Raw genomic sequence first — 12,691 nt, 5'->3', positions numbered from 1 at the left:
CATCACATCATTAACAGCTACAGCATCTCTCTACTTGCTTGTGTAAATTTCCCAGTCAAATTTTTAAAGTGAAATAAGAAAAATAGAAAGGCAGCATGTTCCAGAGTATTGTCCTTTTCACAGAGTGCTGATACACAAATTAACTTTACAATTGGCCAGGTGAAAGACACACAAGTATAATAAAGAATATCTGTTTTTTGTCCATGGTTCTCAGAAAAGCTTCAAAAACCCTTGGGATTTCCTGATTGAGAGGAGTCTTTGGTATGCTGTTGAGGTGACACATTCTGGGCCTTCAGATAGGGTCACCAAAAAGACTCATCATTTGATTATAGGGTTGAAATCTGGGGTAAGATCAACTTCCCATTAGGGAAGACTGGAGACTGAGCTCAACCACAAGGTCAATGACATAATCAATCATGCTTAGCAATGAAACTCCATATACAAACTTTGAACATCAAAGTTCAGCAAAACTTCCTAGTTGGTGAATAAATCGATGTGTTGAGAGTGTGATATGCCAGGATTCCACACTGAGGGAACCCTTCCTCTCCCTCCAGACATTGGTCTATGTATGTCTTCCATTTGGCTGTTCCTGAATTGTATCCTTTATAATAAAAGTGTAACCAGAAGAATAGTGCTTTCAGTGAGCTACTATGAAGTTGTTCTAGTGAATTATTGACCCTGACGGGGTTGTGGGAAACCCTGAATTTCTAGATGGCCAAGCAGATGTGCGGGCAGACTGGAGAACCCTCCTTGCAGCAGGTATCTGGAGTAAGGGCAGTCTTGCTGGGGATCTTGCCCTTTAACTTGTGCAATCTGATGCTACGTCTGGAATTGAACTGAGTTGAACTGACCTGTAGGACACCAAAATAGTGTCAGAGAACTGGTCTCAAAACACAGACACGAAAGGTACAAGTGACGAAAGAAAAAATATTTAAATAGTACTTCATCAAAATTTAAAATTTGTGCTTTGAGGACACCACCAAGGAAGTGAAAAGACATCCACGGAATGGGAGAAAATACATGCAAATTATATATAAGGAACTTTTAATCTAGAATACATAAAGAACTCTTAGCTCAATAATAAAATGATAAATAGCCCAATAAAAAAATTGACAAAGGATCTGAATAGGCACTTCTTCAAAGAAGATATATAAGTGGCCAATAAACACATTAAAAGATGCTGAATATCGTAAGTCATCAAGGAAATCAAAACTGCAATGAGATACCACTTCACAACCACTAGGACATCTATAATCAAAATGACAACAATACTAAGTGCTGGTGAGAATTTGGAGAAATTAGAAACCTCCTACCTCGCTAGTGGGAATGCAAAAATGAGGGCTCATATGGTAACACTACATTAAACCATTTGAGGAAAACTTCCAGACTGTTCTCCAAAACATTACGGGCTTTCTTTTTGGGGTGATAAAAATGCCCTGAAATTAGATAGTGGTGATGGTTACACAGCTGGTGTGTATTATACTTGAAACCACCAAATTGGATTCTTTAAAATATCAAATTTCATGATATGTGAATATACTTGGTAAGTTAAATAAGTAAGCATTTTAATGATATTAAATACTACAGTTTATATATATTTGTCTTTAGAAAGCAATTAAAGATACACACAGACAGAATCTTACTTTCTTTCCCCAACTGCCATCATCTTTCGTCCTCAAAGCTTAAGCTATGTTGTGGCTTTAGAAGGCAGCTGGGCAGAGACTGAGGTCAGAGCCCAGGCATCAGTTAATCTACTTCTCAATAATCAAGTGTTATAAATCCAGGTTAACAAAATAAACATAGTTATTTCTTCTTTGAGTTGACCTGACCTCTCCTGGACTCTTAAGGCACACCATTCCAAAGAATTTAACACAGCTAAAACTGTATTACACTTCTACAAATTGAAATTTTGGGAAGAAATTAAACAGATCACAGTATTATTAAAAGCATGGCCACAATTTGAAATTGGGTGTTGTGTCTTTTTGTTAGTATTGAATGCCAAGATCAGAGAATACTAGTAATATGCAATACGCAGTAGTGCTTTTTTATAAACCAGGACATGCATAGTATCTTTTAACAGTACTAATATTATTATTTCTAATATTCCTACAGTTTTCTTGAATGTGGGCATATGAATATCTTTCTAAAATCTCTTGATTGGTTGTTACTTGAAAATGCTAACTTGCATCCCAAGAGGCCAAACGAGTTTGTAGCTTATTCCCTTTTAAATGAAGTCAAAACTGACTTAAACCTATGAGATCGTGCAATATAGTTTAAAACAAACAATACTGCAAAAACTGGCACCACAAATGCAAATAACTTATCGTTCAGACTGGTAATGGACATGAGTGGACCAAATATGTATGATTCTATAAAAAGTGGTGAGAAGCTGTGGAAAATATGACAGCATGCCATCCCGAAGGTAGGCACCTTTAGCCAGCTGCTTGCCATGTGGTATGGGGCTAGTACTGCCAGATCTCTTTTTTCTCAAAGACCTAGAAATCTGGATTTTTATGTGAACTTTTAGAATTAAATGTTAACATTTAAGAAATTTTAACCCCCTTTTATGATTACTTCTAGGTTATTTCAAGGGCTAAATTTTCAGTTAGGTCTTTCTATAACAAGTTAAATTGGGTAGCAAATATCAGTTCTGATCTTTTTTAAACTTAGCACAGAAAATACTTTCAAGTTCACAGTAATATTACAGATTGAAAAATACCACAAATAGCTTTGGGCTTTAATGACACTCATTCTAAGCATGGTTCATAAAGAAGTAAGGCTAGATCCCCGTGCCTCACTAACTTTTCCATTTAACAGCATAGATGCTGAACAGAAGCACCCAGCTTGGGGTCTGAATCTCCCAGGAACAAACGCCAAGAAAATTTCAAAAAAAAATTTTGTTTTTAATCAAACACTTGATACAAACATTGGCTTCTAGTCCATAATATAGCCATGCTTGTTTTGATATAAAGCTATTCTGTTGTTTCCCTCAATGAAATTTTCTTGTTTATTTTGTGGCTTTACAGTCCCATGCAAATTGCTCCCTAACTCCACGGGGTCACCTGTTTCAGAAGCAAAGAATTAGAGTATTGTCCATTAAAGCCCCCCCCTCACCGCCCCCGGAAGCCAAAGTCCCTTATTGGAACTCAAGAGCTTTAAGGAGTGATACGCAAATATACTCAAATAATTTAATCTTAACACTAGTATTCTACAAGCGCCTATGAATAAGGAGATTTGATGATTTAGTGAAAATAACCATTTTTGGCTTCATTCACGTAGTTTTAGAACCATTACAAATAATTTTAGATCATTACATGACGCTCTTTCCGCCTCATTTTCCTTCGAGTCCTCGCATCTCGCTAACTTGTCGATCATCCCAGGACTACAGGACAAAGCCCTCTCCTCTCCCTAGGTGCTCCCTCTAAGATAAATTCGCCTTCTAGCTTCTCACAAAGATGCCTCTTCCCAAAGCGGGCGCCGGGACACGCCCCTGCGCGCGGACACCGGGAGGAGACGGAGGCGGAGTGAAGCCAAGCCTCCGGGCGCGGCCTGCGGGCAGCTGCGCTGGCGCGAGCGGCGCGGTCGCCTCGGAAGGCCCGCCTCGGGGACGTCCCTGCACGACGCCGCTCCCGCTGCCAGCACGGGCGGGGCCAGGGCACGGGGGGCAGAACGACGGGGAGGGGCGCGCCGTCCCGGCCCTCGGCCGCGGGGATGAGGGCTGGAGGGCCTGGAGGCCGGCCCGACCCCGCGCGTCCCCGGGGAGGCACAGCCTGCACAAAGGGATCCCCCTCCGGGCTCCCGCGATTTCCTCACCTACGCCTGGCGGCCGACCCTCCGGGCCCGCAGCGCCGCCGGGGAAAGCCCAGCGCAGCACCAGAACACGAGGATCGGCCTGACGATAGCGCCCACTCCCCACTCCGCCGCCGCCACCGCTGGAGCCTCTGAGCTCAATCCCGGGAACAACCCGCCCTTCTCCTCTTCCTCCGCCCCCGCCCGGAGAGGGTCCCGGATGTTACCGCCCCCGCGCGCAGAGTTCCCGCCCTTTCCTCTCAGGCTCCCTCCCCTTCCGAGTCCGCTACGGGGTCTGCGCGGCCTAGGCCGAGTTTCGCTGTCTCCCCGGTGGCTAGAGCGTCGTCCCGCGCTCTGTCGCGCTGCCGGTGACGGCGCCCGGAGGCTGTCGGGAAGTAGGCGGGGAGACGTGGGGCTGACGAGCTCGGCGGCGGGGACAGAGGCCAGTGGTCGGGGCCGCTGGTGCGGGGGCGGCTGGAGCGAGAGGTGGAGCGGGGTGGTGTGTGGCCGGGGCCATGACGGGCAATGCCGGGGAGTGGTGCCTCATGGAAAGCGACCCCGGGGTCTTTACCGAGCTCATTAAAGGATTCGGTGAGAGCCAAGGGGACCGTCCGGGGCCGGGGTCACGGGAGGAGGCCCAAGCCGGGCGTCGAGCGGTGCCCCGCGGCCCCGCCGCCCCGAGACTGAAGGGAGGCGACCTCAGAAACCTGCAGGGCGAGTGGGAAACACGGGGCTGACGCGCGCCCCCACTCCGGGCTGCTGCGTCTCCGCAGTAACTTTGTGCGCATAGCACGAGGGCAGGGAGCATGCCCGTCTTGGGCGCTGTCTTGTCCTTAGGATCCGGCGCTCAGTTACTCGCTTACCTGACTTGAGCGCCCACTGCCCCAGTCCTCTTCGCGCATTTCTTCCCCTATCCACAGCCGCTTCTCTGCCGAGCGGTCCCAACTCCGGGCAGGTGTGCCCAGGTGCACATCTCAGGCCATCTGACCTGCCGGAGAAGCGAGGGTGTGTGTGTCCTCGAGGCTGCCGTTTCCAAGGCCCAGGCCGCTCAGGACCCCGCGATTCTGACTCATCCAGAGCAGGACACCTGGAGTGTGCGGCTCGCCCTGAGGAGTCCGCACGCGCGCACTGGTTCTGCTTTCTGCTCAGTTTTGGCTTCCCGCTGGTGTGTTTTCTTGAGCTAGTGCTCGAGAGTAGAGGCCACATGCTCATAATGTCTTCATTTCTTAAGAAATTTCGTTTTGACCGTGTTGCTTGTCTTCCATCCTAAATAATCGACTTTTGACTTTTTATCTTTCTCTTGTCCCTTTTCTTTCCAAGCTCTTTTTTTTTTTTGGTATCATTAATCTACAATTACATGAGAAACATTATGTTTACTAGGCTCCCCCCTTCACCAACTCCCCCCCACACCCCTATTACAGTCACTGTCCATCAGCTTAGGAAGATGCTGTAGATTCACTACTTGTCTTCTCTGTGTTGCACAGTCTTCTCTTTGCCCCCCCCCATTATATACATGCTAATCGTAATGCCCCTTTTCTCCCCCCAACCCTCTTATCCCTCCCTTCCCTCCCATCCTCCCCAGTCCCTTTCCCTTTGGTAACTGTTAGTCCATTCTTGGCTTCTGTGATTCTGCTGCTGTTTTGTTCCTTCCGTTTTTTCTTTGTTCTTATACTCCACATATAAGTGAAATCATGTGATACTTGTCTTTCTCCACCTGGCTTATTTCACTGAGCATAATACCCTCTAGCTCCATCCATGTTGTGGCAAATGGTAGGATTTGTTTTCTTCTTATGGCTAAATAATATTCCATTGTGTATATGTACCACATCTTCTGTATCCATTCATCTACTGATGGACACTTAGGTTGCTTCCATTTCTTGGCTATTGTAAATAGTGCTGTGATAAACATAGGGGTGCATCTGTAGTTTTCAAACTGGGCTGCTGTATTCTTAGGGTAAATTCCTAGAATCCAAGCTCTTTTAATTTCCTCAGGTATTACTAATTCTAGCTATTATGTTAAAACTTATACTCGGTATAAACTAAACGTTGATATAGATATTATAAGTAGTGGAATATTTGGAATATCATCTGTCAACCATATATTGTTCACCTCAGGCACACTGGTAGGGTTTGGAAGTTTTTAATGTGAGTAAACCATAACTGCTGTTTCTAAAGAACTGACAAACTGTAATATGTTGTATTGATTTCTATGTTAAAGCATGTACAAAATGTTACAGGAAACAGGTTGTGGAAGAGCACAGGCAGAAAGAAGCAGTAGTCATGTAAATGTATATGACTGAAGGAACAGCTAGCAAAGTGACTGAAATACACGGAGTAACAGACGAGGGAGCATTTGAACCTGAAGTGGAAAAGATAAATTTAGGCCAGCTTGTCTGCCGTGTTCTATAGTTTGTATTGCCCTATAGTCAGTCACTGGGGACTTAACTGTCAAAGATATATTAATACTGAAATGACATTTTTATAATTAAGAAAGGTTTACTATGTGTAGTGTGCAGTTTGATTGGAATGAAGTCTCAAAATGATTCGAGTCTGAGATGGTTGACTGGGCAGGAGGAGGAGGTAAACTCAGTAGTTTTGCTATATTTAAATAAACAGGATTGCTGACTGACTGGATGTAAGGAAAAAGGGGTGAAAACGACTCCGTGGGTTCTCTTTTGCATGGCTGATGAAATACAAGAGAGGAACAGGCTTGTTGGACAAGAAAATGGGTTCAGTTTTGGATATATACTGAATTTCCAGATGTCTGTAGGTTTAGCCATAAAATTTACCTTCAAAACCTTAGCTGTTACGACACATTAAAGTTAACTTTAAGAAATACAATACTGGTCAAGTTTGTTTATTTTTAAATTAATTTCATTAATAGCTGTTGCTTCAATCTCATATGTGTAGAAAACTCAGAATTGAAAATGACGTAAAAGTCAAGGCTTGAGAGAGTGATAGTAAATGTACTTTCACTTGCACATATGAAAAGTGAAGCAATAGCTATTAGTGGATTAGCTCCATTTGCAGAACTTTGCAAAAAGTTAAATGATAGGTGTATGTCATCAGATGCTTCAGCAAGGAAACACATTTATTCCAATCATTTCCATTTTTTATTCCCTCATCTAATTAATGGATTTGAAAAGGCTTTTTGGAAGTTTATTTTTTCAAAAGTGAAATGTCTCATTGTACTATGAATGTTTTTATTGTAAATTTATTTAAGAGTTTGTTCTTTGGAGGGGAAGTTATTTGTGAATTCAGTGACTGTACAAATACAAATTTTGATGAAATATAACATCAAGGTAGGACGAAGTTCTTACTAAGAGACTGATGGAGCAGAACTATACTTTTAATTGGTATGCTGCATACATAATTTATAAATGCACCAATACAAACTGATAAGTCTACCAATTAAAAACAGAAATTGTGAACTTCTACTTTCAGTCAGGATGGAGAAATAGAGACTAGATTAAATTTTCCCAACATATCAATGGCCCCAGCTTTCAGTTCAAGAAACTATAAAAAGAAGAGCAAATTAAAACTAAAGGTAGTGGATGAAAAGTAATAATAAAGATTGGAGTTCAAATTAATGAAACAAAGTAGAGAAGAACAATGACATGAAACATGGTTTCTCAAAAATCAGTAAAATGGATGTCTCTAGTCACACTGATTAGAAAAAAGAGTGGCAACATAAATGACCAATATCAGGAATAAGAGATAATACCACTTCAGATTCTATAGATATTGAAAGGATAAGAAGGGAATATTTTATAAACATTTTTTTTTACTGTTCTATGAATTTTTGGGGGGGATATTTATAATTACATATTATTTTTTAAATTAAGGTATCATTGATATACACTCTTATGAAGGTTCCACATGGAAAACATTGTGGTTAGTACATTCACCCATATTATCTAGTTCCCTCACACCCCTTTGCAGTCACAGTCCGTCAGCATAGTAAGATGCCACAGAGTCACTATTTGCCTCCCCTGCTACACTGTCTTCCCCGTGAACCTCCACAAACCATGTGTACTAATCATAATACCCCTCAATCCCCTTCTTCCTCCCTACCCACCCATGCTCCCCAACCCCTCCCCTTGGGTAACCGCTAGTCCCTTCTTGGAGTCTGTCAGTCTGCTACTGTTTTGTTCCTTCAGTTTTGCTTAGTTATACTCCACAAATGAAGGAATTCATTTGGTACTTGTCTTTCTCCGCCTGGCTTATTTCACTAAGCATGATACCCTCTAGCTTCATCCATGTTGTTGCAAGTGGTAGGATTTATTTTCTTCTTACAGCTGAATAATATTCCATTGTGTATATGTACCACATCTTCTATATCGGCTCATCTACTGATGGACACTTAGGCTGCTTCCATATCTTGGCTATTGTAAATTGTGCTGCGATAAACATAAGGGTGCATATGTCTTTTTGAATCTGGGATGTTTTCTTTGGGTAAATTCCTAGGAGTGGAATTCCCGGGTCAAATGGTATTTCTATTTTTAGTTTTCTGAGGAACCTCCATATTGCTTTCCACAATGGTTGAACTAATTTACATTCCCACCAACAGTGTTTGAGGGTTCCCCTTTCTCTGCATCCTCGCCAAAATTTTTTTTTCTTAGTCTTTTTTTATACTAGCCATCCTAACTGGTGTGAGGTGATATCTCATTGTGGTTTTTATTTGCATTTCCCTAATAATTAGTGATGTGGAGCATCTTTTCATGTACCTGTTGGACATCTGAATTTCTTCTTCCAAGAATTGTCTGTTTATATCCTCTGCCCATTTTTAATCAGGTTGTTTGCTTTTTGGGTGTTGAGGCATGTGAGATATTTTGGATGTTAACCCCTTGATGGATATATCGTTTACAAATATATTCTTCCAAACACTAGGATGCCTTTTTGTTCTACTGATGGTGTCCTTTGCTGTGCAGCTTTTTAGTTTGATGTAGTCCCATTTGTTCATTTTTGCTTTTGTTTCCCTTGCTCGAGGAGATGTGTTCAGGAAAAAGTTACTCATGTTTATATTCAAGAGATTTTTGCCTATGTTTTCTTCTAAGAGTTTTATGGTTTCATGACTTATATTCAGGTATTTGATCTATTTCAAATTTGCTTTTGTGTATGGAGTTACACAATAATCCAGTTTCATTCTCTTACATGTAGCTGTCTAGTTTTGCCAACACCAGTTGTTGAAGAGGCTGTCATTTCCCCATTGTATATCCATTGCTCTTTTATCATATATTAATTGACCATATATGCTTGGGTTTATACTGGACTTGCAATTCTGTTTCATTGGTCTATGGGTCTGTTCTTGTGCCAGTACCAAATTGTCCTTATTACTGTGGCTTTGTAGTAGAGCTTGAAGTTGGAAAGTGTAATCCCCCCAGCTTTATTCTTCCTTCTGAGGATTGCTTTGGCTATTTGGGGTCTTTTGTGGCTCCATATGAATTTCAGGACTATTTCTTCTAGTTCATTGAAGAATTCTGTTGGTATTTTGATAGGGATTGCATTAAATTTGTAGATTGCTTTGGGCAGGATGACCATTTTGACAATATTCTTCCTGTCCATGAGCACAGGATGTATTTCCATGTATTGGTGTCTTCTATAATTTCTCTCATGAGTGTCTTTTAGTTTTTGTGGTATAGGTCTTTCACTTCCCTGGTTAGGTTTATTACTTGGTTAGGTTTATTCCTATGTATTTTATTCTTTTTGATGCAATTTTGAATGGAATTGTTTTCCTGATTTCTCTTTCTGCTAACTCATCATTAGTATATAGGAATACAACAGATTTCTGTGTATTGATTTTGTATCCTGCAACTTTGCTGAATTCAGTTATTAGTTCTAGTAGTTTTGAGGTGAATTCTTTAGGGTTTTTTATGTACATTATCACGTAACCTGAAAACAATGACAGTTTAACTTCTTCCTTACCAATCTGGATACCTTTTATTTCTTTGTGTTCTTTGATTGCCGTGGCTAGGACCTCGAGAACTATGTTGAATAAAAGTGGGGATAGAGGGCATCCTTGTCTTGTTCCTGATCTTAAAGGAAAAGCTTTTAGCTTTTCGCTGTCAAATATGATGTTGGCTGTGGTTTTGTCATATACGGCCTTTATTATTTTGAGGTCTATAAATATTTTTATGCCAGTAACTTTGACAAGTTAGATGAAATATAGAAATTTCTTTAAAGACACAAATAACCAGAACTTGGAAAGGAAGGAATATTTGCAACTCATTCTTGAAGTTCTAGCATTACCCTAACACCAAACCAGACAGAGACCTTACCAGAAAAGAAAACTGGGCATATATCCATGATCAACATAGGTGCAAAATTCTAAACAAGATTTTAGCAAATCAAATTGAGTAATATTTTAAATGGATAATATATTATGAATGAGTGCGGTTTATCACATGAATTCAAGGTTGCTTTAACATTTGAGTCTCAATGTAATTCACCACATTAAAAACCTAAACAAGAAAAACCATACAATTATGTCAATAGACACAATAAGCATTTAACAAAATCCAACATCTGCTGAGAATTCTGAAGTGTTAGATTTTTACCCTGCTTGCCAGCTAACAAGTTATCCTGTGACTATTACAGATATTGGCAGACAACTATAGAGAGAAAGGATTGTATCACTCATGGCACAGTAGGCAGCAGGAAATTCAAGTTTGTGTTGGTTCTCTAGTTCTCCACGTCCATGGGAGTGGAGGTGGACCCAGGTCTGTATCATAACCAACGAAGAAGTCTGAGCTTAGGGAACTCCCAATTTTATGAAGAGTGTGATAGCAAACCTGCCCTGCCTCACTCCAGAGAGATATTACAGACAGAAAATAGGTCTTCCCACTGCCTCAAAGGGTGACTCTCTACGTTTCAAGTCTGTTTACTATACTAAATTCCTTGAAAAAAAGAGAATGAATCTGGTAATTCCTCTAAAATGACAAGCAGAGATAGGAGAAACCTACTGAGAATGGTCTCAACAAAATCCATCCTTCCTTTCTATATCAGTTGCACCATTCCCTCTACTGACTAATGTGATTTGAACCACAAGGCTGGTGCTAAATCTGTTTAATTCATTTCTTTTAGTCTTTACATTAGAAAACAAGGTGACTATCCTTTTTGTATTAACCTTTACTCTTCAGTTAAGGCATTAATTCAGATACTGGTAGGGGTAGGTTGGTGGTGTGTGTTGGGCAGTGTTAGTGATTGACAAACTTTGCCTAGGCCTACAGGGAGGAAGTCTAGCAGAATTCTGACATTCACAACTCTGGCCCATGAGTTGAGACAGATCTGAATAACTTGGGGCCAGTGTGCTATTTCCTTCACACAAAGGTCTTAAACTTATGAGCACTCCTAAGGTTCATGTCACCTTGTTTTTGAGGAGAGGGCCAAGTTAATGCCTGGCTTTCACATGACAAATAAAAGTATAATTATGAGGGTGTGCTTGCTGCCCTTAGAAGCAAGTATTGCTTATTGTTGAGGCCCTTCCAGAATGGGACCATCTCATGAGGAGCACAAGTTAACAGTGCCTCCAGTTTAGTGTTCACTGTTTATTTCAAATAATTGAGTCTAGTCCTTCTCTTTGAAGAGATTGCCTGAGAGCTGACAACCAGCTTTTGTTATGTGGTCACATCACCAGTTAAATGTTACTTGTCCGTGCCATGAAATGAGTGAGAATAGGGTTGAGGAACATACCTCAGGCTATTTGTGGTGAGAGGTGCAGAAGCTGGGGCCATGCCTTTTGCTTCTGGCAGACTTTTTGATAAGGTTGGGGAGATGACAAATTGTCAAAAATGTTGCAAGGTAGCATACCTAGCAGTCAATTAAATTTAAGGCACTGGCAACAGTTGGGCAAGCCTCAAGGGTATTTTTGGGGGAAGGGAAAAGCTCCAAGTTTATTTTTAAAATCATTTTTGAAATTTGTTTTTGAATAGAACTGTATTATAGGGCCACCATAATGTGTTAGTCAATACATAAATATTTAAAATACATATTTTTATTTTAGTGTTCCCTTTCACTTTGTAACAGTGTTCTGTTTTGGATGACAAAGTTTGTGGTTATCCTATATAAGACCCAGTTCAACTATGTCCGAAAGTTCTTCTGGTCAGTAGAAATGGTAATGGTATCTCCTACCTCTTAACTTCCAGAAGGCTCCCCAGTGTACCTTTTATAAACAAATTATGCATGCTGTACTGTCTTTGAGTTGTATACTCTTACTTCCTACTAGATTGTGAAATTCCCAAGTATTGTGACAGTAGTTTATTATTTTCTGCCTTTGATAGGGCCTAGTCTCATGCATGGCACATAAAAGTTACTTGGTAAATACCATCATTTCATTAACTTTTAAGCCTCTGCACCCAATTTTCTTTTTAAAATATTCTTGGGGAGTCTGCATTAAGTTATTCTTTGTGTTTAGTGTTTGATAATGCATACCTCTAAAGAATTGTGTGGATTGGATAAAGCAAGGTAGTATCCTTGTTTTATACAGGAGGAAAGTGAGGCTCAAACGCATGTTCTTGCTCAAGGTTAAGAGCTTTCAGGCAGCCTGGGATTAGAACCCATCTCTCTTGAGTCTTTCCTTCTCTTTCTGCATTATTTGAAATTGAATATACATAAGGGGATTATTAGCTATTGAATGTTTACAAGGAGATAGATATTAACAGTTGAGTACTATGTATTCCTTATACAAAGAGATGTGCATGTACTTAACATAAGGTTATTTAAACAGTGTCACCACTTAAAATTCTACCTGTACAAAAGTGGGGCATTTTATTCCGTGGATTTTTCTGTTGTTTTGGTTTTGGTATGTACAATATTTAATATTTGGCCTTTTTATAATTGATTTCTAATAGTAATCAGTGTTAACAATTGCATTAGTGTCCTTTTGTGCCCTTTTCAATACTGT

The 12,691-nt window shown here is 40.7% G+C and overlaps 2 protein-coding genes across 9 annotated transcripts in view; one reads left to right on the top strand and one right to left on the bottom strand.

Moving 5' to 3' along the window:
• Positions 1-3,935, bottom strand: part of RO60 (Ro60, Y RNA binding protein) — a 31,031-nt gene extending 27,096 nt beyond the window's left edge. The window contains exon 1 of one of the 2 annotated variants that reach the window (XM_036919669.2): positions 3,814-3,935. The gene's annotated coding sequence lies outside the window, so the exon portion shown is untranslated. The remainder of the gene's footprint in view (positions 1-3,813) is intronic. The other variant, XM_036919670.2, reaches the window with a different exon arrangement.
• Positions 3,936-3,980: 45 nt separating this feature from the next.
• The window catches only part of UCHL5 (ubiquitin C-terminal hydrolase L5), a 61,982-nt gene continuing 53,271 nt past the window's right edge, over positions 3,981-12,691 (top strand). For 3 of the 7 annotated variants that reach the window (XM_036919677.2, XM_036919676.2, XM_036919675.2), the window contains exon 1: positions 4,247-4,380. In XM_036919677.2, the coding sequence (XP_036775572.1) occupies positions 4,305-4,380 (76 nt within the window). In that variant the 5' untranslated portion in view covers positions 4,247-4,304. Of the gene's footprint in view, positions 4,185-4,246; positions 4,381-12,691 lie in introns of those variants that run through there. The other 4 variants (XM_036919674.2, XM_036919673.2, XM_036919672.2 and 1 more) reach the window with 2 other exon arrangements.

The sequence above is a fragment of the Manis pentadactyla genome, chromosome 19 (genome assembly GCF_030020395.1).
Source record: "Manis pentadactyla isolate mManPen7 chromosome 19, mManPen7.hap1, whole genome shotgun sequence".
In the NCBI taxonomy this organism is placed as follows: domain Eukaryota; kingdom Metazoa; phylum Chordata; class Mammalia; order Pholidota; family Manidae; genus Manis; species Manis pentadactyla.
This window is presented reverse-complemented; position numbering and strand designations above follow the sequence as displayed.